The sequence below is a fragment of the Diadema setosum genome, chromosome 2 (genome assembly GCF_964275005.1).
Source record: "Diadema setosum chromosome 2, eeDiaSeto1, whole genome shotgun sequence".
NCBI classification, from domain to species: domain Eukaryota; kingdom Metazoa; phylum Echinodermata; class Echinoidea; order Diadematoida; family Diadematidae; genus Diadema; species Diadema setosum.
Window position 1 is genome coordinate 12810349 of NC_092686.1, and position 23562 is coordinate 12833910.

The window sequence follows — 23562 nt, forward strand, 5'->3', positions numbered from 1 at the left end:
GGATCTGAATGATTGTTTCCTGTTGCAGTATTATCAATACAAACTGTACCTGCACAGGCACGCAACTAAACCATTATAACAATTATAACTGCTAAGACGACATTCAGTGTTACTGCCAAGACCATCACAACTTCCACTATCGACCCCCCTATACTACTACTGCTTCTTCCAGTGCATACATTTACCACTGCTCCTGCTGCAACCATTGCCAATGTTACAACTGTATCATACGCTGCTACCATAACCTTAAATGTCATCATTTCTATCACTTTCACCATCACATTTGCATGCAACTACATCTACAACCACTAATATTGGATAGAAGTTCATTTTGCCACAATCAGTTGCAATTTACCTCACAGTAGCGATCGATCTGAGAAAGCCTACAGATCCAGTAGGTGAAAGTCTCATCAAACAGGTAAATTGCAACTGATTGTGGCTTAACAAACTTCTATCCTTTTGACATTCCAATCAGATGAATCTTTTCGACCACTGATATTGCCATTGATTTCTCCATGCTTCTACAAAGTCCATATTCATGTCATAGCACTCTCAAGTTCTTGCTCCAGTATCGTTTTTCACCCATGATTGGACTGTGGAGTCATGTACTTTGTGTGTCTTATGTATGAAAATAGATTCCTGTGAATGTCTCGGCTCAAGAAAAGCTCAGAAAATGTTGGGGTAGCGAATCCGAGGGTGGTTTTAACAAGCTCCCAGGAGAATCATTAGACAGCAGTCAACATGATGTTGTTGGGCAGAACTTTTCTCAACTTGTGTTGAGAAAAGTACTGCCGTGATCCCCAGAGGCTAACTCTCTCTGCTCTTACCTCTCTGATCATCCTCATGTTATCTCCTCCGTCATTCAATGATTGACATCAATCGCGCTTGTTGTTCCCACTTGTACTCCCCCGAGGATATTTATCTTGCCCCTGACATTTATGTACACACATCTTTTATCCCTTTTCCCTCCATTAAAGTCCCTTGGCATCAGGAAAATTCCTTTGTTTTAATCACTATCTCCTCTTCAATTTTTGTCTCGCCCTCGTGCCCGTTTGCCACCGATCTCTGACATTTATTATTTCTAGAAATGCTTCCAGATGTTACAATTATGGCACCTCCGATCCATTTGTTGTGCAGTCCAGCGCTGCTTGCCTGTCAGATATAACAGCCAGTAATGGGGATTGTTTCGTTTTATTCTTTGTCTGAAGACTGTTTACCAGGCCCCATCAAATGTGACAATTATGTGCACTTTGGTATTGAATGCAATGCACGTGTGCGAAAGGTAACTCCAGTTCGGTGTTAGACAAGAGAAATCAAATCTGAAACATGGCACCTGCTTGATGTGGAGGCTGAAGTCTGCTACACAAGTACTACTGAAATGTTGGAAAAGAAACAAAACTGCTAATATGTTTAGTGGAATCATACTGCCAAGCAGCTAAAACCTTTGTATGTATGTGACACAGGGTAGCCACCATTAATTATGTATGTTGTTTTGTTTGTTTATTTGTTTGTATATGTTTAGTACGTTTATATCTTCTTCAATGATGTCACACAATTGAAAAACATGGTTTGCAATTTTATGCAGCAGGAAAATCCAATGACAAGGGTGTAACAAGTCTGCTCAAACAAATTGCATTCCTAAATGTGATATTGAGCTGCTCAAATACCAGCCTTCACGTGGTTCTGCAGGTGGTGATTGATTCTGAAACCCCATCTTGTTTTCAAAAGCTTTGCGATGGATGGTTTGTCTAAAGAGCAAAATCCCTGCCATGTAAACTGCAGGGTCATCAACAAAAGAATTTGAAAAGTGTGTGCATTGAAAATATTCGCAACATGGAAAACTTGTAGCATAACTACTACAATCCATACTATCCAAAGTTTTCAGACGATTTTCATCATTCTTCAAGGCTGAATTGCCACTGTGACAACATGACGAAGCTATAGATCTTAGAAAATGAGAGCTCATACATGAGAGTGATATTGAGTGATCATTATTCATTCAATTTTTTTTTTTTTTTTTACATGCAGAACAAGTAACTGAATATACTTGTTATTGATAATTACGATATGACCAGCCAAAATTGTTGAAAAGCATGTCAGAGTTAAGTTTGAGATTGAAGTTAATCCAAAGCCACGTGCCATGGAATGCCATCATATTTGTTGTTCACTTGTTTTTCTGACACATCACCTTTATTCTTAAACATCTTTTATTCCTGTTGTCTTGACCCTCCCGTGTACATTGTAAGGTCCATCTTTAACTCATTGAGGACGGACTGATTTTGCTACAACACGCATTTCCCATAGACACCTGCCCTAGTATACTCAGGACTTGTCCTCAACGGGTTAATGGCGTCAGACACTGAATGAAGCTTTACACATTTCATCTGTGTGTCGGTCTGAGCTAAGATGGTGGTTGGATTTATAAAGATCTTCTTGAATCAACTGGAAGCCATATAACCTGTGGAACCTTTGAAACGCAGGCAACAAGTCAAGGAGATTATAGGCGCCTATGCATGTTTACATGTTTGCGTTGAAGCCTTGTGTTGTACAAAGCATTACAAACATATGTCACCGGAGTCTTAACTAAATAGACTGGAAAAGATTATTGATGATGCTCATTAGTGCTGTGTCATTTTAACCAAGGTCAATATATATCTAAACAAAAATCTTACAATTTTTGCTTTGATGCCACCCTACATTATTGCCTTGGAATTACAAATGTAGAAGGCCTCATTTTGATCATATGTCATAATCATGGAGTATTTGTCGGCAATTTTTGAAAAAAAAAGAAATGGTTTCCAAGGTTTGCTACAAGGCTGTGGCGTAATTTTTATTCGAAGCAGTTACATTTACCTAATATTGCCAGTTCTTGTGACCTCACTGTGTGGCTGAGTAATCTAAGATTAAATCTAACATGCTTATCAAGTGCTATTTACATAGCTACAGTACACATATTAAATCTACAAGTTGTAGAAGAGATTGCTACTGTTTGTAAATCAAAGGGGGATCTTCCATCAAGAGCTACAATGTATAAACAGTGATGAGAAACTGTATCTTAATGCAAGTTTGAACGACTGGCCATGTTTTGCTGTTAATGTTTATAGGCTTGCAAAATAGGGTGACAAATCACAATTTTCTGTGAGTTTGGATATACAGTGTAATATCTGTATGAGAAATCAAATGTGATGTGCCATGATGATTTTATGGCCGTGAAAAAATGGGCACCAATTTCTACTGTATGAAAAAAAAAAGTTTGAATTTTTTATGTTGTTTTCCTTGTGGCATCTGAGTGAAAGAGACATATTGTTCCATTATCAAATTTCATAGTTTTGTTGTATGATGTCTACAGAGTGGAGGGGATGTGTAATGAATTAAAGGGGACAGAATTTAATCTTACCATGTGTGAATATTAGGACTGGGCTGGATCTGGGATTTAGTACAGTGTTTTTTAAGAGAGGGCGACAAACTGTATCCTTACACTGTTTGAATCTTTTGGCTGCCTTTGTATCTTTACAGGGTCACAGCTGTGTCCTACCAGCAGCTCTTATTCAAAGACCTGATGGCTCTACAGCTCTGTGAGGCTGGCAAACCAACACCCTCACCCTTCAGACCACAGCTTGGTAAGTCACATGATGCTTTAACAGTGAGTCCTATCACCTGATACTTCCTTGTGTAGGGTCAATGTATTTTCTCAACACTGCACATAATAGAGGACTACAATTGTATGTTCTCCGGAGTATTGTCGTAGATTCATTAATTCATTTATTTAATTTATTCATTTATTTTTCATTTCCAACACAAACATATACAATTATGGATAAAAATGTTCACAGAAAATAAGTGCATAAATTAAAAGTACAATGTGCAATCAAAGAAATTTACAAGTTTGCAAATCATGTTGAGTGTATGAAAATGCTGGAGATTCTACATTGATGAAAGCAGTCACAAAAGAGAAGGTTGTTTGAAAGAGAAGAAGGATTATTATCACCCCAATTTTTCTCTCTTTCTTTTTCTTTAAAACAACAACAAAGATTATTATCAATTATCATCCATCTTTCTTCTTCATCCTCTGCTATAATGTGTCTCTCATTTATTATCATATCTCTTCTCTTTCTCTCTTTAGCGATGATCCATAGTGATGGTGTTATCCTGCGGGATGACTTTGATTCATCAGCAGCTCTGGACTACACCATTTGGTGAGCATGTTTTATTAGTCTTGAGGATGGCTATTATAAATAATTACTGTAAAAGTGGATATTTTTATGTGAGTAATTTTCCACACTTGGCTGGGTAAGATGAATTTCGTGTGTTCCTAATTTCACGGAATCAACATGCTTAATAGTGGTATACAATGATACTAGCAAAAATATTCATGCGCTTTTATTTTGAGTAACGTCTGGTTGTGTGAAATGCGCAAAAATTTTGACACTGCAAAAATTTTCACTTTTAATATAGTATGCAAATTGGGATATGCATAAGAATGTAACAGTCTTGTTGTTATTTTTTGATATACAATTGTACAAACACAGAGTATGTCAGAGTAGAAGTGACAAGATGGAAGCTGCCTAAAGTTAGTCCTGACACTTGCCATTGATATCAGACTGTTTGTGTTTGTTCAAAGACATAAATCATATTCCTAGCAAACTGAACAGACAGTGCACTGTGTTCATGCTATCCATGATAGAAGTTGGATTTTGCAGAATGTTGTGTTTCTGAATAATTAATGATTGGACACAGTTCACTGACATGGTTTGTAGTGATCAAATATTCATGTTTGCAAAGTTCTGTTGTTTTCTTCTTCACATATACACATCCACACCCAAACGCTGAGAAAAGCTACCCTTACCATTACCTTATAATTCATTACCAGGTAAATCTATTTAATGATTGATATCAGTATTCTCAATTTAAAAATTCTATGTGCATGGAATAAATTTTAATTCATATGTTCAAATTTGTTCACTATCTAGGTCTGAGATGTATGGGGGTAACATCAGCAGCACATGTGGCTCCATTCTCCATGGTAATGCAGCAGTCTTCTGTGATTCCTTTGGACGACGAGAGTTAAACACCGTCCACCTCAACACAACCACAGCCTCAGCACTCCAATTCGCCATCAGTGAGAACAATTCCTAAATCACAAGTGCAGATGATATTTGTCATATACCAGAAATTATCATATATTGTAAACAGGCATCATTTCTAAGTAGTGAGTCCATGAAGATCGACCGTGTTCTTGCCTCTTATACTCATGATACATAACCGTAGAAATGTGTACTTGACACTAGTTCTGAACAAGCTTGGACAGTATCTTGTAGAATGCATTTTCTATCTATTGGAACTATAGAAAGGTTTGACTTGAATTTTACCATTATGTTTGGTTTTGGGTTTTTTTTTCCTCCAGGCTCTGGTCAGTGCAGAGCCGGCACCAATGATTACAGTATCACCGTCTCCTACGCCATCAATACCAAAATAGACTGGCATGTTATTGACAGAGTCAGGTTAGTAATGTGTTATTTACCTACCTTCCGTTTTGTTGTTACTTGTCGAGTGTTGCTGTTAGTTTCATTTCCTGAAAACATCATAACCAAAAACAGTGACAATGTAACAAGGGCCCTAAAAATGAACTCATGACGTAAACCCATCACTTATAGGTACCTCCTACACTTTGTATAAAACATATGGGGATCACATGTCACTTAAAGTCAGCAAGTTCATTGTTATATTCATGAGTGTGTTTGCCAGGGAAAAACAAGATTTTTTTTTTTTTTTTTGTTGCTTGTAAGAATAACCAATAGAATATGAAGCATGTGACTTCACCATGATCACTATGAATCAATAAATCACGAAAACTATCCATATCACATTTATGATTTTACAAGTGGTACAAAATTGTACATCTGTAAAATTTATGCTGCAGTTGTGTTCTTATCAAATCTGACTATGATGTGGGCATGGCTTGATGCTAATTTACAGATGTAGATATTTGGAGGTCATTAACTTAAATTGCAAAAGCATCTCCAAGCACAGTGTTTCCTGCATACCTCTCCCTTATTGATGGAGGACTAGAAGAAAAATGATGAGAATGGTACAAATGCATCATCAGGATTTGTGTGTCGATAAAATGATTTGACTAATGCAGGGCGCCCTCTGACGGCAGCACCAGCATCCACATCATCCACCTTCCACTGGCCGCCAGGACGGAGGACATCAGCATCCGTTTCCACCAGGACCTGGCCATGGATGCCCATCACTACCAGGGGTGCTGGGCCCTCGATAACATCCTCATCACCAACATGGCCCACCGGCCCACCTCCCTGGAGGAGGATTTTGACCCCGTGGACCCCACCAAGTGGCTGTTCTTCCCTAATGGTGCCATTAGGGTGAGTCGGCACTCTACTTTCACTGCAGTAGAGTGTTGACATTGTTAAGATTGCACACAAGCTTGTCCTGCTTATATGCTATCTAAAGTTTTCAGCAACGTAGCCATATCGTGGACTAGATATTCTTCCATTCCAACATATCGTCGCTGGGACAACGAGACCTCATATCTACAAAATGTCAAATGTTCAGGAGAGCAGAAAAACATGGCAGTCAAAGCACTGTATCAAATGGGAGAGCCTTTCCTTCGACATGCTGTGGTGGCTTCATTTTAGGGATAAGACAGCTAGGAATCCAGGACATCATTTAACTGATTATCTGACCAATAATCAAAATATGTCATTTTCACCAAAATTTCAGATATGAGGTCTTGTCGCCCCAGTGACGATATGTCAATGATGTACGTATTCAGAGTTAAAGCAGAAGAGTTACAAAGAAAATATAAGTAGTATTTGTCCTCAACAACTATTATTTTGAAACTGCTTATCCCTTACTCTGTATCATCAGCTGTCTTGTGTCTTATCTCCAAAATGAGTAGATCTATAGCATCATATACAAAGCAATTCATGATGTCACTATCAGGACAAGTAATAACTGCAACTCGGCCTAACACACTTACCCTCTACTTCTGTACCGAGTGGCCAGTCCCACGTATACATTATTCTTGTCAGCGTCAATGCAATGAAAAAATGCCAGTACAGTGTGATGGACAATGATGGTGATAATCCTGTGATTTTCTCTCAAAGGAGAAGTGCCAGTCATCAGGAAATGCCCTCTATTTCCAGGGCGACGCTGCATCGGAGGAAGATGACCACCTGTACATGACCTCTCACGACCTCAATCTCTGGCGAGATGAGCTCTCGGTCAGTCCGGTCTTTGACCAGCAGTTTGAGGCCCTGCAAGACCTCCATGAGTAAGATTCCCTGTGCCTCTTGTTCTGATATTGACCAATTGCATCACATGTTTTCAATTATATTTTCATCTCTGGTTTGATGGAACAGATTGTTCCATGTTAGTAGTTGGAATAGATCTGGTGTTGTTTAAACCTTCTTCATTCTTCATATTAATACCATTTTTTTAAATGTTTTGTTTTGAGTGACTATAGAGGGTTTAAGATCATTAAACCATGCAGTGTATCTGAATATTGCCTGTAACTTGTATACTCGTGTACTCTTTTGGTAAAAGTGCATGTTTTTGCCAATGATATGGATCATTACATATGAAAAGTGGACATGTCTCTACATGTACTTGTGTCTTTATAAAATTGAAATTCTATAAGCAGTTTTCAGATGATGTGGGATACAGGAGACTACATTCTGAGTCTTTTTGTTTTATTGAAAGATGTCTTCAGTAAACTATCCTGCTTGATCAATTCTATACCCAGTGTTTCTTATGCAAGTGAAGAGATCAATTTTCATGAGCTAAGGAAACTTCTTTTTTTTTAATGCTTAATGCATCAGCTTTGAAGCTCCAAAGGAGTTGCATTCATTTTGCCAGAGTCCATTGCATGACAAAATTTTTGCTCTCGGCTCAGTTTCTGTCAGTGCAATCGATTTGAAGACACTACTCATTTGATTTTGTTGTGTGCAGGTGGGACATTCAGGGAGGTGAGGTTGGCACAATGTGCGATGTGGTGTTCTCCAACAACTCTCTGGTCATGAATGGTCTGGAAGAGAGACTAGTCTGTACTCCTTTCCTCAACATCACCAGTGTGGGCAACTTGAGGTTCTACTACATCATGGGTGAGACACTCGACATTGCTTTTCAGTGATTGCATTTTGCCATGCCCACACACAACACTGGTGTATGTAGTGCACCGATTCACACATTGGTACACTCAGTATGTGACATTTGTAGAAAGTGTTAGCATTTTAGCAAATGTGAGAGGGATTTTGAGTAATTGCTTATTAAATACCACAGCAGATTATATCAAACTTTTTGATAGTGTGATAGAAAGGTTTTATAAAATGGTGATATGGATCCTAATCAAATAATTGGGCGAGAGCTATCACATGACTAGTCTTTTATTTTTTACCTAAAGGCCTAACTTTACCGTTCACTGGTCTTTAGTGTACTAATGAACGGTACTGACGATTCCTCATCTGCACACAGCTGCATTGCCTATATATTACAAGTGAATTGCAGTTGTTTCTACGTACTGTTTGGTTAGCTTGAAGCTGGAATTGGAATCTTGCAAGAATGGTTACTGTGCAATTTAAATAATGTCACATATTTATAAAACAAATAATGCACATTACTTGATCAGGTGTTGACAAGATAATCCACCTTCTGTAACTTTTGAACAGTCCAAAGTTATCTGGGGGATGGTTCTTACTAACGTCCTGTGCACAGTGCATTAAGAAAGCATTCATTTAACTGACCATATTTGATTTTGTTAGGTGGTGGATCATGCGACCCGGCAGACACAGAGACTGTCCAGGTCAGTGTGTATGCACAGGCCTCTGGCCAGTTGGATCGGACACTCCTTCATGTGTTGCCTCATGACTCATTCAAGGTTAGTTAGTGCAAGACCAAATACAGATTGTATTCTGCGATTGCCTTTTTGTAACAGATGATGCCTTTTTGTAACAGATGATGCACTTCACTATCTTAAATAATGTCTCATCTCAGCATATTGAGTAATTCAAAAGTTGATATGACAGTTGTGATATGGATTTATTGTTACCTTGAGATCACACTGACAAAGATGTTTATGTACTTTTGATTTTTATTAGATTTTCATGACTTGTCTTAGTGGTAGTCTCTATTCTTATCACTGGCTCCTAAATTGAAGCCCTTATACTCTGTTGTCTTGATGAAAGTGCTTTTTGCTGTAAGTTTGTATTCAAAGCAGTGACTTCCGTACAGAAATAGTTACACCTTGTGTGTTAAAATGTTTTCAGGCCTTATTTAGTTGTGTTCTTGATTTCACTCAAGGGAGCGGTGTTGATGGATACTTTCATCAAATACCCAATGCAAGGCTCGACAGCACCATGTTTTGTTCAACGGGCATTTTTGTGTAATTTTACTTGCTCGTAACAACCCATAGATGTACAATGTATTTCAACCTGAAGAAAAAGAGTCTCTCCTTTATCCTGGTGAGGACGAGACCTGACTATCCTCGGGTAAGTGTCTATGGGAAATGCGTGTTGTAGCAAAATCAACCCATCTTCAATGGGTTAGAACGTGAAAGATTGTGCTTAATCTCTTCATGATGTGGCAGTGGGAGGGTTAATGTCTGTGTTTGGTCCGTCTCTGTGTCTGGCTGCTTCCGCAGAGACCACAGCTGGTGTCCATCGCTGTCCCGCCCGGCATCCAGTCCCCCTCCACCAGATTCTGCCTGGCCCAGGCCACCCACAACGGACTAAACCGAAACGTGTGGACCGTGGACAACCTCCAGCTCCTTCCGACGCTCCCGGCCGCCCCCACGATGCACCTGCAGTTTGGCCTGAACTTGCAGTGTGGGGAGCTGGCGGATGACACGACAATCCGTGTGGAGTTCTCGACGGACCAGGGCCGGTCGTGGTCACTGGTGCGTGAGCAGTGTCTGCCTGGTGTGTGCAAGGGAGTAGTGACCCTGGACGATACCATTTACTCCACAGGAGACTTTTCAGGAAGGTAAAACATCTTTTTGTCCCCAGATCAAAAGATGTTTGTTCATCTACTGTACATCTCTCTTGCATTTGCATTAATGTGAATCAGAATGCAAAGTTGCTAGGATATGATCACAGTACATTTATATGTGATCGCCTGTGTACACTTTCACATATGATATTCAAATGAGAGATTAGATTCATGTAGTTTATAATACATGTATATCTATGATATTTCTTACATACACTTGTATAATAATTTTAATGGAAGATAAAAACAAGGTCACGTATCTTTGCATACTTGCCAACATTTTCATTTGAGAAAGCAGTTAGAACTGAGGCTGCCTATGTGAGCAGTGCTTGCTTGAAATCTCTCAAAAGTGGTTGAGTTGGCAGGTACGTGTATGCTTTTATCTTTTATCAATAGGCCCTATAGTCTGTCACCCTTCGCTCTTTTGCTTCTTGTATTGTGGGTTAACTTCTGAATCTTACATATGCTTGATTTAATTTGCAAAGTATTGTAATGCACAAATCATAAATGTCCAATTACATTATACCGAGGAAATACAAAATACCGTGGAAATGTATTGTCACAATTTTCATGAGAGGAAGTGTAGATTTAAAGATGATATTCAAATGGAAATGTTATATTTTGATAATGCTCAGTTTGAAGTAATGCAAAAATCTCAGTGCAGCTGTGAAGAGATCAATAATATCATAGACTTGTGTAGCAGTCATTCAACATCAAAGCCACAAATTGTAACTGTACATTGAGGCAGCTATTACTTTTCATCAGCAGTAGATATGAATATAGTCTCTTTAAATCACCTCACACAGTTAGGTCTGTGTATAATAAATGTACAGCAGCAGCTCTTGAATTTTAATACACTGTATTGTGAAGCTACAAATACATCCCCAAACAAAATGGGGAAAAATAATCTAAGCAATGCAACATCAGTTAAAAGATTGGCTTCAGAAATTGTTTCATTTCAGTATATCTTTGAGTATGAGTGAGTAGGGGGTTTCTGTAACAGCAGCATTATGTATTGGTGGGTAGGTGATATTCAGAAGATACTACAATGTATGTGTCTCATAATCATTGAGTAATCATTTTACACATTCCTTACTGCCAAAATCAATGATGAAAATTGCTTGTATGTCCTTGTGGAAAAGATAACATCTATTGCATGTCTTCTTTTGCTCAGGTGGAAGAGGATCACCATCCCGCTCCCTGCGGCTGCGCTGACGAGACACACCCGCTTCCGTTGGAGGCAACAGATGGACAAAGGAGCCGACACCAAGTGGGCTGTGGACAATGGTAGACTTTAACTTCTCTCTTTATGCCAAAATTCCCTCTTTAATTACAATATTGTAATGAAATACCAAATTTCCAATGGATGGAAAGACAGTGATGGTGTCACTCATGTGAAACTATTAGTGTTTGCTGTTTCCTCCATGTATGTTCATCACTTGGTTGCAGAATGCACTGCTGTTGTATATGTATATTCTCTGAATATCAATGCATTCGCAAAGACTGTGAAAGGCTTGAATTGTTAGGGGGTGTTGCAAGAAAGTTGCAATTAATCGCAACTCGACTTTCTTGCAACTCCACCTTAGTTGCAGGAATTCAAGATTTTCTGGAGTGTTAGAAGTAATGTATCTTTCACTGTTAGCTTCATGTTAAGTAATTGAGGATAGCATTTGATGCAAGATCCAAAACTTTGATTGGTGATGGTAGGCAGAATAGGTTTTTGTTTCTTCCTTCGCCACAGATAGAGTATTGATGGAAAATATGTACTGATTTAATCCACAAGCACTCGATATACATCAGTAGTATGCATTAGTGAATGAAGCAGACAGACATGGGAGTTCATGCAGAGCAATATATTATTAGCAGTACAACTGTACATGAGTTTTAGTCCTGTAATGTTATAGCATTCATTTCACTTTGCTGTTAGCATTACTTACTGTAAAACACAATATTTTCGCGAATGGCCTCTAACATTCAATGCGTATAGTGTATACAAGAACATTCATGTGCATTAATTTCACGAATCTTTGCTCTCATGAAATCCGCAAAATCAAAACGCACGTGAACATTCCTCGTTTTACAGTATAAACTTCCTGATTACTTTTTTTCTCCGTGATGATTTCATGTCTATTCTTGTGCTTTTCTCATCATGTCTGAAGAAATTGTCTCCCTTCTCCTATCACAGTGTATATTGGTGAAGCCTGTGACCAGATGATGTGTAATGGACATGGCAAATGCACTCAGAAGGGATGCAGGTGTGTTATCATGCTTCAGTCATTTAACAGAACTTGGGCTCATCAATCCCTATGACATTTCGCTGCAGAAGTGATTGTTTTCTCCTTTTTACTCAATTATACTGTATATCCCATGTTTGGAACAAATGTCGAGGGACAGGTTAAATTCATAACCTTTTTATGAAGTCAGAGAAACAAATTTCAAAAATTTGCCAATTGACACACACAAAAAAGCATCAACATTACACTTCTCAGTAAAGTTGCCAATTTGAGGCATGAGAAAAAGTTGGGCGTGTCAACCGTGAAAAAGACCCTTGAGGTACATGTATGAGACTTGGAAGGTCTGCAGTATTCAATAGAAAACATTCAATTTGAAAAAGTGCATGTAGATAGCATTAATATTGAAACAGCGCATGTCATACTCTGTATTGCTGGTAACAGTGTGGCAAAGTACATGTGTAACATGTTTGTTTTCCACAGCTGTGACCAGGGATACTCGGGTGATTCGTGCCAGATCTCCGTCAAAATCCTGCCACGCAACCTCACCGAGACGTTTGAGGACTTCTCCTTCACACTGAACAAGAACGACAAGTTCAGCACGATTCAAGGAGGGGTGGTTGGCTATCAGTGCGGCATGCTGGCGTCGGGGAAAGCTCTCGTGTTCAACCAGGCCAGACGCAGAGAGCTCATCACTCGAGAAATAAACACTGCAGGTGTCAGGTAACAGTAGATAATTCATTTTACTTCTGTAGTATATCAATTACCAATGTTAATGAGTGAGAGAAATCATAGTTTTGGTCATATTAGATAGTGTACACACTCAGTGCATGAAAGTTCATTAACATTATCAATGCCAACAAAAACTTAAAAGGGATGTGAAACTAAAATGAGTATTGCAACTGATTGACAAATTGCCCTACATCGACGTAAATAAGCACTGAATTGATCAGTGTTTTTAGTAGTAGCCATGATAAAAAATCATGGGCGTACATACTCGAGCAGGACGTCGATGTAGGGCAATTTGTCAATCAGTTGCAATGAAAAAAACATCTCGACGGAAGAAATTCATGAATTTGAATAAAATGAGTATGTGGATTGAGTGAGTGTTAAAATATTAGTTGAACATATCAGTGAAGTTTGAAGAAAATTTGACAATCCGTTCAAAAGTTACATATTTTTAAAGTTTCGATAGCTGCACACTACATTTTTTTTTTCTACTGGTTTAATCTTTTCATGAAACCAGTAGGTGCCCAGTTTTTTCGTTTTTTACCGGTCCATTCCTGAAAAAATTACTGGTCCCACAGAGATTTTTACTTGTCGAGGACCGTGGGACCAGTGCCAGTGTGCAGCGTTGGATACTGCCATCGCTACATGTAGATAAGGAGTCTATTACAACTTGTGATGTCACAATAGGACAACGATATAAAGAAAATTTAAAGAGAATTCAGCTTACATATACGTTTATGTTCCTTTTTCTAGCATAAGGAAAGAGCGTTAGGCTTACCTCTTTTAAAGTCAGAGGAATGATATTACCATCATCATACATCAGTAGCAAGTAGAACTAATGCATACCTTTGATTAAAAAATGAAACGAGAAATTACTCTCCCCTTGAATGCATAGGTACCTCCAGTTCACCGTTCGACTGGGCGGTCACAGTTTAGTGGGCAGCTGCTCTCCGCCGCAGGACTCGAGCGAGTCGGTTCTGGTCCTGACTTCTTGCAACAATGGAATCAGCTGGGAGCTTCTCAAGCATCTAGAGTTTGATGCCTATAAGACTGCCAGGTAATGATTGCATGAAAGAATAAGTTTAGAATTAGTCCCCAGCATTTTTGGACAGATTTTTTTTTTTTTTTAATTCAGTTATTCATGAGAATAGGTTGATTTCTTTGCATAGTTTAGATTTTTTTGGGGGGGGTAATTTTTTCCTGATCGCCACATTCCCATGAGTTACAGAAATACAATCTGTATACCCTTGCTGGGGTGACAAGACCTTGTATCTACAAAATGTCAAATGTTCAGGAGAGAAAAAAAAAAACACATGGCAGCCAAAGTGCTACTATGACAAATGGGATAGTCTTTCCTTTGATATGCTGTGGTGGCCTCATTTTTGGGGTAAGACAGCTAGGATTTGGACAGGACATCACTTTAAACAGATTATCTGACCATTAATCCAAAAAAGTAACTTTCACCAAAATTTGAGATACAAGGTCTTGTCACCCCAGCGAAGATACTGTTACATGAAGCATGAAATTGATAATTCAAGATGAATTGTAGGCAGCAGCTGGCCATGATGAATTATAAAATGGGCTTTAGAATCTCTGCAATCTGATTGGTCAATTGTCATGCATTGATTTTTACCGATCCACCATGAGCCATGCGTCCGGTAAAATCCGAATGCATGGCCATGCGTCTGGTAAAATCCGAATGCATGGCTCAAGTCTTGTATAGTGTTGTAGGTGTACCGGATGCATGATGGGGAAAATGGTTGTATTTCATGAATTTACTGGCCCATTTTATAACACAAATGATGCACAGGCCTATTTCGTGGATCAGTGAGAATTGGATGCTCTCGTTTAACTTTGGAACAGTCTTAAACCCACTCGCTGTGCTCGTGGGTTTAAACAGTTCCAAAGTTTAAACAGTTCCAAAGTCGCGCATCCAATTCTCACCGATCCACTCTGTCCTGTGCATCATTTGTATAATGTTAAATGTCAAAGATTTCACTTGCTTCAATGTTGTCATTACTATGATATATTCATTTACCCCTAGGACTGTGTTGATACACTTGCCAGATGTTGCCAGGGGAAATGCCTGCCGTGTCAGGTGGTGGCAACCGACCAATGGTGGAGAGGATCTGTCCGTCTGGGCCATCGACAACATTTTCTTGACGCCGTCACTCAAGAACGCCATCAACCTGGACTTCAGTGACCACAGAGAGGTCCGTCAGGCCCTGACCTTTCACACTGGTCAGATCGGAGAGGCCTGCAACATCAGCCCAGCTCTGGTGTAAGTAGAAGTTACGTTGTATGTCCAGTCCAAGCTAGGATAACCACCCATAACATAACATAACCAAACAGGACCATGTGTCAAAAAAACTTCAAATTTTACTCATAAAGTTTACTAACAGCTTGTCAAAATGATTTCATAGATTAATAGAAACTACCAACATGCGGTGAGATGAATTTAACTTGTAACGGCAAACAAGAACAACACTGTGGAGTGTAATATTTGCTTTGGTATGAAAACATGCTTGTCTAGTCTCAGAGTGTGTAAGATGGTGTATATTTTACCTTGAACAACTGTATTATTGTATAATAAATTTGTTGGTAAAGTGGTAAAAATACCTGCATATCATATATGGATGGACTTCTGTGCTGTGTGTGATTGAGTTTTTTTGAGCAGGTGACATTATTCTTGAGTACACTACAATGTTAGGTGCCAGTGTTACTCTAGTCTCCACTTCATAGTCACGCTCTGTTCACTAGTGTGTTTATTGTTCACTCTCCAGACTTCCCGGCAGGTCACACACGAGCGGTGCCTCAATCCTGGAGACCCAGTCGCTGCGTATCGGTCCGTCCTTCATGATCCAGTTCTACCTGGCCATTGGGTGTGGTCAAGCTGCCAGACCACGGGGTGAAGGTATTCCTTTATGGTGATGTCTGTATGAGTTTGTGAAGTCCACAAGTATTGAAGTAACTTCTTTTTATGCCTCCGCCAACGAAGTGGCCGGAGGCATTATGTTTTCGGGTCGTCCGTCCGTCCGTACGTCCGTACTTCCGTACGTCCGTACTTCCGTACGTCCGTACGTCCGTACGTCCGTCCGTCCCGTTTTGTTTTTGTTGATATCTCAAGAACCGTGTGGTGGTTTTGCATCAAACTTGGTATGAGGGTATATCCTTGGGGGATGATACTTTGTGTGGATTTTAGGGTCACAGGGTCAAAGGTCAAAGGTCACAGGTTATTTTGTGAAAAAAAAAATTGAAATTTCATGTTTTTCTCCATATCTCGCAAATGGTTCAAGGTATCTTCATGGAACTTAGTATATATGCTTGTACCGATGGGCAGTGATTATCTAGGGAAGTTGGGGGTCATGGGTCAAAGGTCAGGGGTCAAAGGTCAAGGTCAACTCCTCAAAATATAACTACTTTCCTTATATTTATGCAGTGCCTGAAGGATTTTTTTAAAACTTGATGTATGCATGTATAACCTAATATATATTCTGTGGGAAGTTTCTTGCCAAAAGGTCAAAGGTCAAAAGGTCAAAGGTCAAGTGAAAGTGCTAAATTGCACTTTTTCCTCCATATCTCAAAACTAACTCAAGGTATTGTCATGAAACTTACATATTTATGCATGTTCTACCTAACAGTGATTCTCTTTGGAACTGTGGGGTCAAAGGTCAAAGGCCAGGTTTCGATAATACTATTTTACCATTTGATACTGAAATTATACTCTTTCTCAATACCTTGAAAATTACTCAATGCATAAACTTGTAAAAGGGTCAAAAGTCAAGTGAAAATCATCAGTTCCCCCAAATACCTGCACTCTTGATGTTTTAATCATTCATCCAATTGAACCTAGTTCTAGGAAAGTGAACATTCAGCACATTTGTGGCAAACCTGTCATTTTAATATTTTGCCAATTGTGTGAAACTGTCATCACACATTGTCAAGACATTGTACTATAGACCTATTAGGAGAACCATGTATTATGGCGGAGGCATACACCAGTCGCCGTAGCGACATTTCTAGTTTTTAATGCAAACAAGTAATTTTTAGACAAATAAATAACTCGAAATAAGAGATTTAAATAGAAATAAAAAAATGTCACCTTTAAGTACCATTTGGAACATAAGCATACATGTATTTTGAGCTCCAACTTCCTCCATGTTTTGTGATGTTAGTTATGAGACTGTTTTCTTGAATACTAGGTTTAATCATTTTGTTACTTTTTGTGTGTTGAAAGGGGCATATGTTTCATGATACATGTATGTGTTGCAAAATATGAAAAGCACACTTGCAGGGGAGAGAGAAGATGGAGGAATCATACAACTGTAGCTGAAGTCCCTTGAGTTTGTGAAATGGTTTGTATGTGTGATATAGAACACGATGGTGAAAATATGTCTAATACTTTGGTGCTCCTGTATTTGCAATGACTACCTGTCCTGTTGAGGTCAGAATATCAAAAAGGTGTTTGGTCTTTCAAATGGTATCAATAAAAGTATTCTTGTCTTCAATTGGATTTTTTTTTTTTTTTTTTTACTCGATATGTGAAATTATGAATATCATCTTAAAATGTTTTTCACATTTTCTGTGCTTATTCTTGAGAGACTGCTCTATGTTGTGAGATATTGTCATGATAACATGATTGAAAATAACTGGACATGCTTGTCCTTTTCCTTGTACCCCTCCCCCACTGATAAAAGGTCATGACTTTGCAATCCATCTGGAATACTCCACGGACAGCGGTCTCACATGGCATGATGTCATTCCCACGTGTCTGCCAGGCCAGGTGGGCTGTACTGGCTACCAGCAGGGCTCCCTCTATCACTCGTCTGAGTACACGGAGTGGACGAGAATCAGTCTGCCGCTGCCTGCAAATCTCAGGTACAATGTACATTATGTTAGTGTTTCTGACTGATCAAGTAGTCTGGTATATTTGCACTACACTTTGTATAACAGATACAATGTACAAACAAACTGTACTAATTAAATCATTTTGTAGTGGAAAAAATAAACAAACATAACACAGAAAACTGCTTATCCAGTAAAGGCGAGCCAGATGAGTTAAATTTAGACATTCATTTTATTTTCTCTGTGCACTCCCTACAGCCCACAAACAATCAGTTGTCTGAGCTTACAGTAGGTGTCTGAAGACAGTCTGACATGATCAACTTTCTCTGCCTCCCACACAGGTTTGCAGTGACCAGGTTCAGGCTGAGGCAGTCTCACCACTCGCCAGGTGCAACATGGGCCATTAGACATCTTTATGTGGGTGAACAGTGCCCAAACATGTGCCATGGGCATGGTGTGTGTCAAGAGGGCTTATGCAGGTATGTTGCTGTGTTATTTATAATCTTATTTTGAAGACTGTTACAGATGAGAGGGTGATTATTGGGTTTAAGTGATTGAACAAATTTCACTTTGCACAGGCATTTCCGATCCATACTTTTCTTGCACCAAATGCGTGATACCTGTGTTTGATATGATATCCTATATTCATGCCATGATAAGTGCTGTACTTGTGTTCGATATGATATATCATATTCAAGCTGTGAATCAGGGACCCGTTTCATAAAACTTGTCATCAGTGACAAGTTGTCATAGATGTGACAAGCTACTGAAATCCTTGCATCTGATTGGTTGAGAGCAAATTTGTCATAGAAATGTGGCAGTTGTCACTGATAAGTTTTATGAAACGGGCCCCAGGTTTTGATAGAGATATAATACACACAGTATTCGCTGTTGACAAAATACATTGTAAAAATGGACTGTCATCATGTAACTGAAATTGTAGACCCAGATGTGATGTATCTGACGAGGAACTAGAAATGAGTGATGTAATTAAAAGGTTAATTTAAATGCAGTATAAAGACTAACAGTTGACAGTTTCCAACTCCCATCCTTTTTTTTTTTTTTGTCAGTTTAAGTACATGGTAGGGCCTACACCTTGATTATTCTTAACCTTGTGCCAACTCCTTTGATAAATTATAAATGTCCTCATATTATGTCCCACACATGTAATGCACATTGGCACTTGTTTGATTGTAATAAAAAGGCATATTTCAATCAAGAATGTGAATTCATACTGGCAATCAATTATTGCGTAATGTTGAATGGACAGCTGCGATACAGGGTATGTGGGAGAGAGCTGCGTCCCGGCGTCGAACAGACTGACTGCCATCAGGTCCGACTTTGAGGAGATGTCGGCGATGAATGCCGTCTGGAAGACCATCCAGGGTGGGAGCGTCTCTTGCAGGGGGCGTGGCTGTGGAACCATCTCCTCCGGTTGCTCCCTCTACTTCCATGGGGTAAGGGGTGGAGTCATTCTAATCCCATGCCATGAATAGGGCAGAGTGAAAGGATCTTTAGGTAGTATTCTTCATCCTGGTGACAAAAATAACTCTCACCTCAATTTATATTTTGGTAACATGTGCATTTAAAAAAAAAACTGTCGTTTGTAATTTGTGACATGAATTACATATCATGAATATGATGAAGAATGATGGTTTCATTATTTAATGTAAAGTGTGGCAATAATTTCTTGGAATGTGGACCATTTAAAGTTCTAAGCTTTTGTGTACTCTTGTATTTCAGTCTATTGCTCACTTTCTTACCTTGCTACATGTACATTGTGATACACGTTAAATTCTGAAATATTTTATGATATCTTATGCTACTTGTATAGGGGATCTCAATCAGCTGGAAGAACCTACCGTGTACATGTATTTGCAATTATTTCAAATGCATCTTGTGTCTTCTACAAACTTAAGACACATTGGATGGTTTGATGGTATTTAATCCCAAAGTCCTTTCCTGTTTCTTTCTATGAATAATTTGTATTCATGAAACTTTGAGTTTTATCTATATCTAACTTTTCAAGTGGGTGTAAAATCAAATGTATAAGAATTGATTTGTTTTAATTGAAGGTGTGCCACTAAATAGAGTTGACTTTTCCTCACAGTTGATTTGGTTTTCATTGAACTGATTTTAAAATCTGAAAAAAAAACCCTCTTTTCAGCCCGGAGTGAGGCAGCTGATCAGCCACGACACCAGCATGGTGGAGCCGAGCTACATCCAGTTCTACATCCGGATCGGCAGCCAGGAGGACAGTCGGTCCTGCAGTAGGTCCACGGAGAGGGCGCAGGGGGTCCTCTTGGAGTACTCCACCGATGGGGGTATCACATGGGTGGGACTGCTGGAGCTTTACTACCAGGACTACACCACAGCAAGGTACCATATTCTCCTCTCAAGTCTCCGACATATTTCTTTTTTTTGGTCGACCTGGATGTTTGTCTGTTCTTTCTGCGCATGTCTTCCTCCCACAAAACAGTTTGTTGTTCAGACAAATATCTCTATCTGTTTGATATCATGCTTTGTACATTTGTTTCTTTTGGTAACTTTTCTGTTGTATTCCTCTCAATCAATGTTCATGCATATTCTTTCTCTACTTTGTCACATTAAGCTTTGTTCAATCCAATAAATATTTTGTTTTATCAGTCTGTTCCTTTCCAAATCTCTAAGAAATGCCAAAAGCTTTTGGTATTTAAGCACAATACTTCTTGATACTTCATTTGTATACTGTCTGCAACATTATTATTTTTCATGCAACTTTGTGTGCGACATATCTTGCTGCCCTGTGTCAACTCATTCTGAAACTTGCCATGGTAACCCTGCCACGTGGGTTGGGTTTTTTTCCCTTCTGACCAATCTGTCCAGGTTTGTGAGGAAAGATCTTCCATCAGAGGCCCACACTCCCTCGGTGAGGTTCCGATGGAGACAGCCTCACCATGGAGGAGCCTACCGGAGCCAGTGGGCCATCGATGATGTTTTCATTGGCAATGACTTCAGGCTGCAGTCACTGCAGGCATCCTTCGTGGTAGGCAGTGATGAATATTATTCTCTCAGATTCCATTTACGGTGTGGTAAACTTTAATTATTAACTGGGTCATTTTGTCGACTTGACTTCCCTCACAGCTTGCAAAGCGTTGAACTCTTTCGTCCTTTCATCTCAAAGAGTGAAACTGATGCCAGGTGTATGTGATACATACTTTATGTGTTGCAGATCCATTGCTCTTTTCCGTGTCAGGATTGTGTGCAAATTATGAGTCCCACCGGCAGTCTTTAACAAAGACTAATACCCCTTGCTACCCTCTGTGTGGAATGATTGGTCTCAACACCAACTTTCAATGTAAGATTAGCCTTTCCTATAAAGTCAAATTGAGGTAAGTTGTGTGAGTTGAATGTATTAGAGGGCATCATCTCCCCATGGACGGATCCAGTCAGAATTTGATGATTTACAGATGATGTGAAAATCCTGGCTTCTAGAAATTATATGCAAGACATTGTATTAACATTCATTCATAGACTGCTACAGCAAAAGTAAAAGGTTCACAAGTTTTTGCATTTAATGGACTTTTCACACATGAATTCCTTGTTTTAATTATTTCTTCCACATCACGGTTGATTGTTGAAGAAGTGACATGATTTTCATCTATATTTCAGAATGACAGTCCACAGCCTGACATCTGGATGTCCACTAGCAGTGGTCAAGTGGGCACCCACTGTGGCTCAAGGGGTCCAGCTCTCTTCTTTGATGCAGTTGGTGAAGATAGATTCGCTGTGACTCGGTCACTGCGACTGACCACCCGTGATGTGGTCCAGTTTAAGGTAATGCTATCTTCACTTTACCAATCAGTAATCATACACATTTTATTCCATGCAGACAATTTACTATGCCAATGAATTTAAGGAAAAAGTAAAATTCTCTGTTGCACCTACAATGTACAGTAAAGCATATATCGCAGGCTGAGAATATGATACAATGTATAACAGTGCTGAATATGCACAATTTCCTCTCTTAAAGAGGAAATGTTGTACCAGTTTACTGACATTTTTGTAGGCAACAAGAGGAATTTTTTTGAGACATACTGTAAAACGAGGAATGTTGGCGTGCATTTTAATTTCGCGAATTTCGCGAGCACCAAGATTTGCGAAATTAAAATGCACGCGAAAGTTCTTGTCTGCACTACAGTCAAACTCGGATACCTCGACGTCGGATAAGCCGAATATCACTTACCTCGGGGGCAAAATGAAAGTCCCGATTGTTCCTATGGAGTTTCCGTGTATTAAAATTCGCGTAGCTCGAACAAAGATAACTCGAAGTTCGGTTACCTCGAAGGGAAATCTAATGTCCCGATCTTAATTAACTTATTGTTTTTCCCAGCATGTTGCTCGAATCGAAATTGCAAACATCACTCAGCATCTCCGATTAAGCGCGCGTGGACAGCGAAGACATGTCACAAATGTTTTCACACTCGATTGTAAATATTCTGAGACCCAGAAATCGCGCGCCCAAGAAGAAATACCCGATACACAGCTGACAAGGAAAATCCCCAACACCTACCAACACACGTACATGGTATGCACATAGCACCCGTGCCAATGGAGTGCTTTACGATAGCACTACGCGCTGCCCCATCATTTGCTTTTCTTTAACCACTGTGTTTTGATTTTTGACGGAGACAGTCATACCGTGCGCGTAGATTTCTCAACCGTCGGGGCGCACCTGCTTACGTTGACAGTTATATCTTTGCCATTAATCACGCTCCACTGTCAAAACATCAATCTCCCTCGTAGTGTCTTTTTTTAAACTGTTTTTTTTTTTTTGCCTTTCACGAAGTTTACTTCCCCGAGAACGCAAGCACTGAAACTTTTTTTTTTCCCCAGCAATGCGATTATGAAAATCTGGAAGTATAGGCCGATCACAATGAAGAATAGAATACACAGGGTTCCGCACTTATAAGTTTTATCGGGCCACCAATATCATTGATTTTTATTTTCTAGTGGTCGAAAGTAAAATCTGGTAACAAAAAAAAAAAAAAAAAATCAGGAAAAACATTACAAAAACTAAATCGGTCCTACTAAACAGAGACAAATTATTATTAAGCATTATTGAAGTGATACAGATGCCCATGTCTAAAAGAAATGAATAGAAAATTCAATCATCTTACTCTGTGTTTAAAGATTTGACAAATAGGCGTAGAGATTATTTAAAAAGTTGATGCCCATTATACTGAGGAGGTCAAAACTTACGTTTGAAATGAGAAAATGGGAGTATTTGCTGACATTTGTTAGCATCCGACATTTGTTTTAGCATTGTAAAAAGCCGAAAGTTACCGTTATTCATTTTTAGATGTAAAAGCAAACAACCGACATTCATTTTAGAATCTTACGGAGCTGAATACTATCCTAATCCATTTCCAAACGTGAAAGCAAACATTCGCTATTTGTTTTAGCATCTAACTGAGCGGATTAATACCATTAATCATTTCCAAATGTTAAAGCAACAATCTGTTATTTATTCTTGCATCGTACGGAGCAGAATATTACCGTTATTAATTTCAAACATCCGACATATATTTCATTATCGAACGGAGCCGAATGTTACTGCTGTCCACTTCCGAAAGTGAAATGAATCATCTGACAATTATTTTATCATCGCATGGAGCCGAATGTTACTGTTTTTCATTTTTGAACGTCAAGGCAGACATCAGACATTTTGGACCATGAAACGTATAGCTGAATGTTACTGATATCTATTTCG

The 23562-nt window shown here is 39.1% G+C and overlaps 1 protein-coding gene across 1 annotated transcript in view; it reads left to right on the plus strand.

Annotated features, from left to right (window-relative positions):
- Positions 1-23562, plus strand: part of LOC140238466 (reelin-like) — a 103233-nt gene that overhangs the window by 12385 nt on the left and 67286 nt on the right. Inside the window, exons 3-23 of the mRNA XM_072318371.1 lie at positions 3517-3620; positions 4124-4196; positions 4971-5119; positions 5405-5501; positions 6143-6383; positions 7128-7294; positions 7972-8123; positions 8781-8896; positions 9659-9999; positions 11180-11292; positions 12191-12260; positions 12720-12959; positions 13861-14022; positions 15010-15246; positions 15749-15873; positions 17663-17843; positions 18152-18289; positions 19081-19267; positions 19978-20189; positions 20676-20835; positions 21462-21626. Coding sequence (XP_072174472.1) covers positions 3517-3620; positions 4124-4196; positions 4971-5119; positions 5405-5501; positions 6143-6383; positions 7128-7294; positions 7972-8123; positions 8781-8896; positions 9659-9999; positions 11180-11292; positions 12191-12260; positions 12720-12959; positions 13861-14022; positions 15010-15246; positions 15749-15873; positions 17663-17843; positions 18152-18289; positions 19081-19267; positions 19978-20189; positions 20676-20835; positions 21462-21626 — 3430 coding nt within the window. The remainder of the gene's footprint in view (positions 1-3516; positions 3621-4123; positions 4197-4970; positions 5120-5404; positions 5502-6142; positions 6384-7127; positions 7295-7971; positions 8124-8780; positions 8897-9658; positions 10000-11179; positions 11293-12190; positions 12261-12719; positions 12960-13860; positions 14023-15009; positions 15247-15748; positions 15874-17662; positions 17844-18151; positions 18290-19080; positions 19268-19977; positions 20190-20675; positions 20836-21461; positions 21627-23562) is intronic.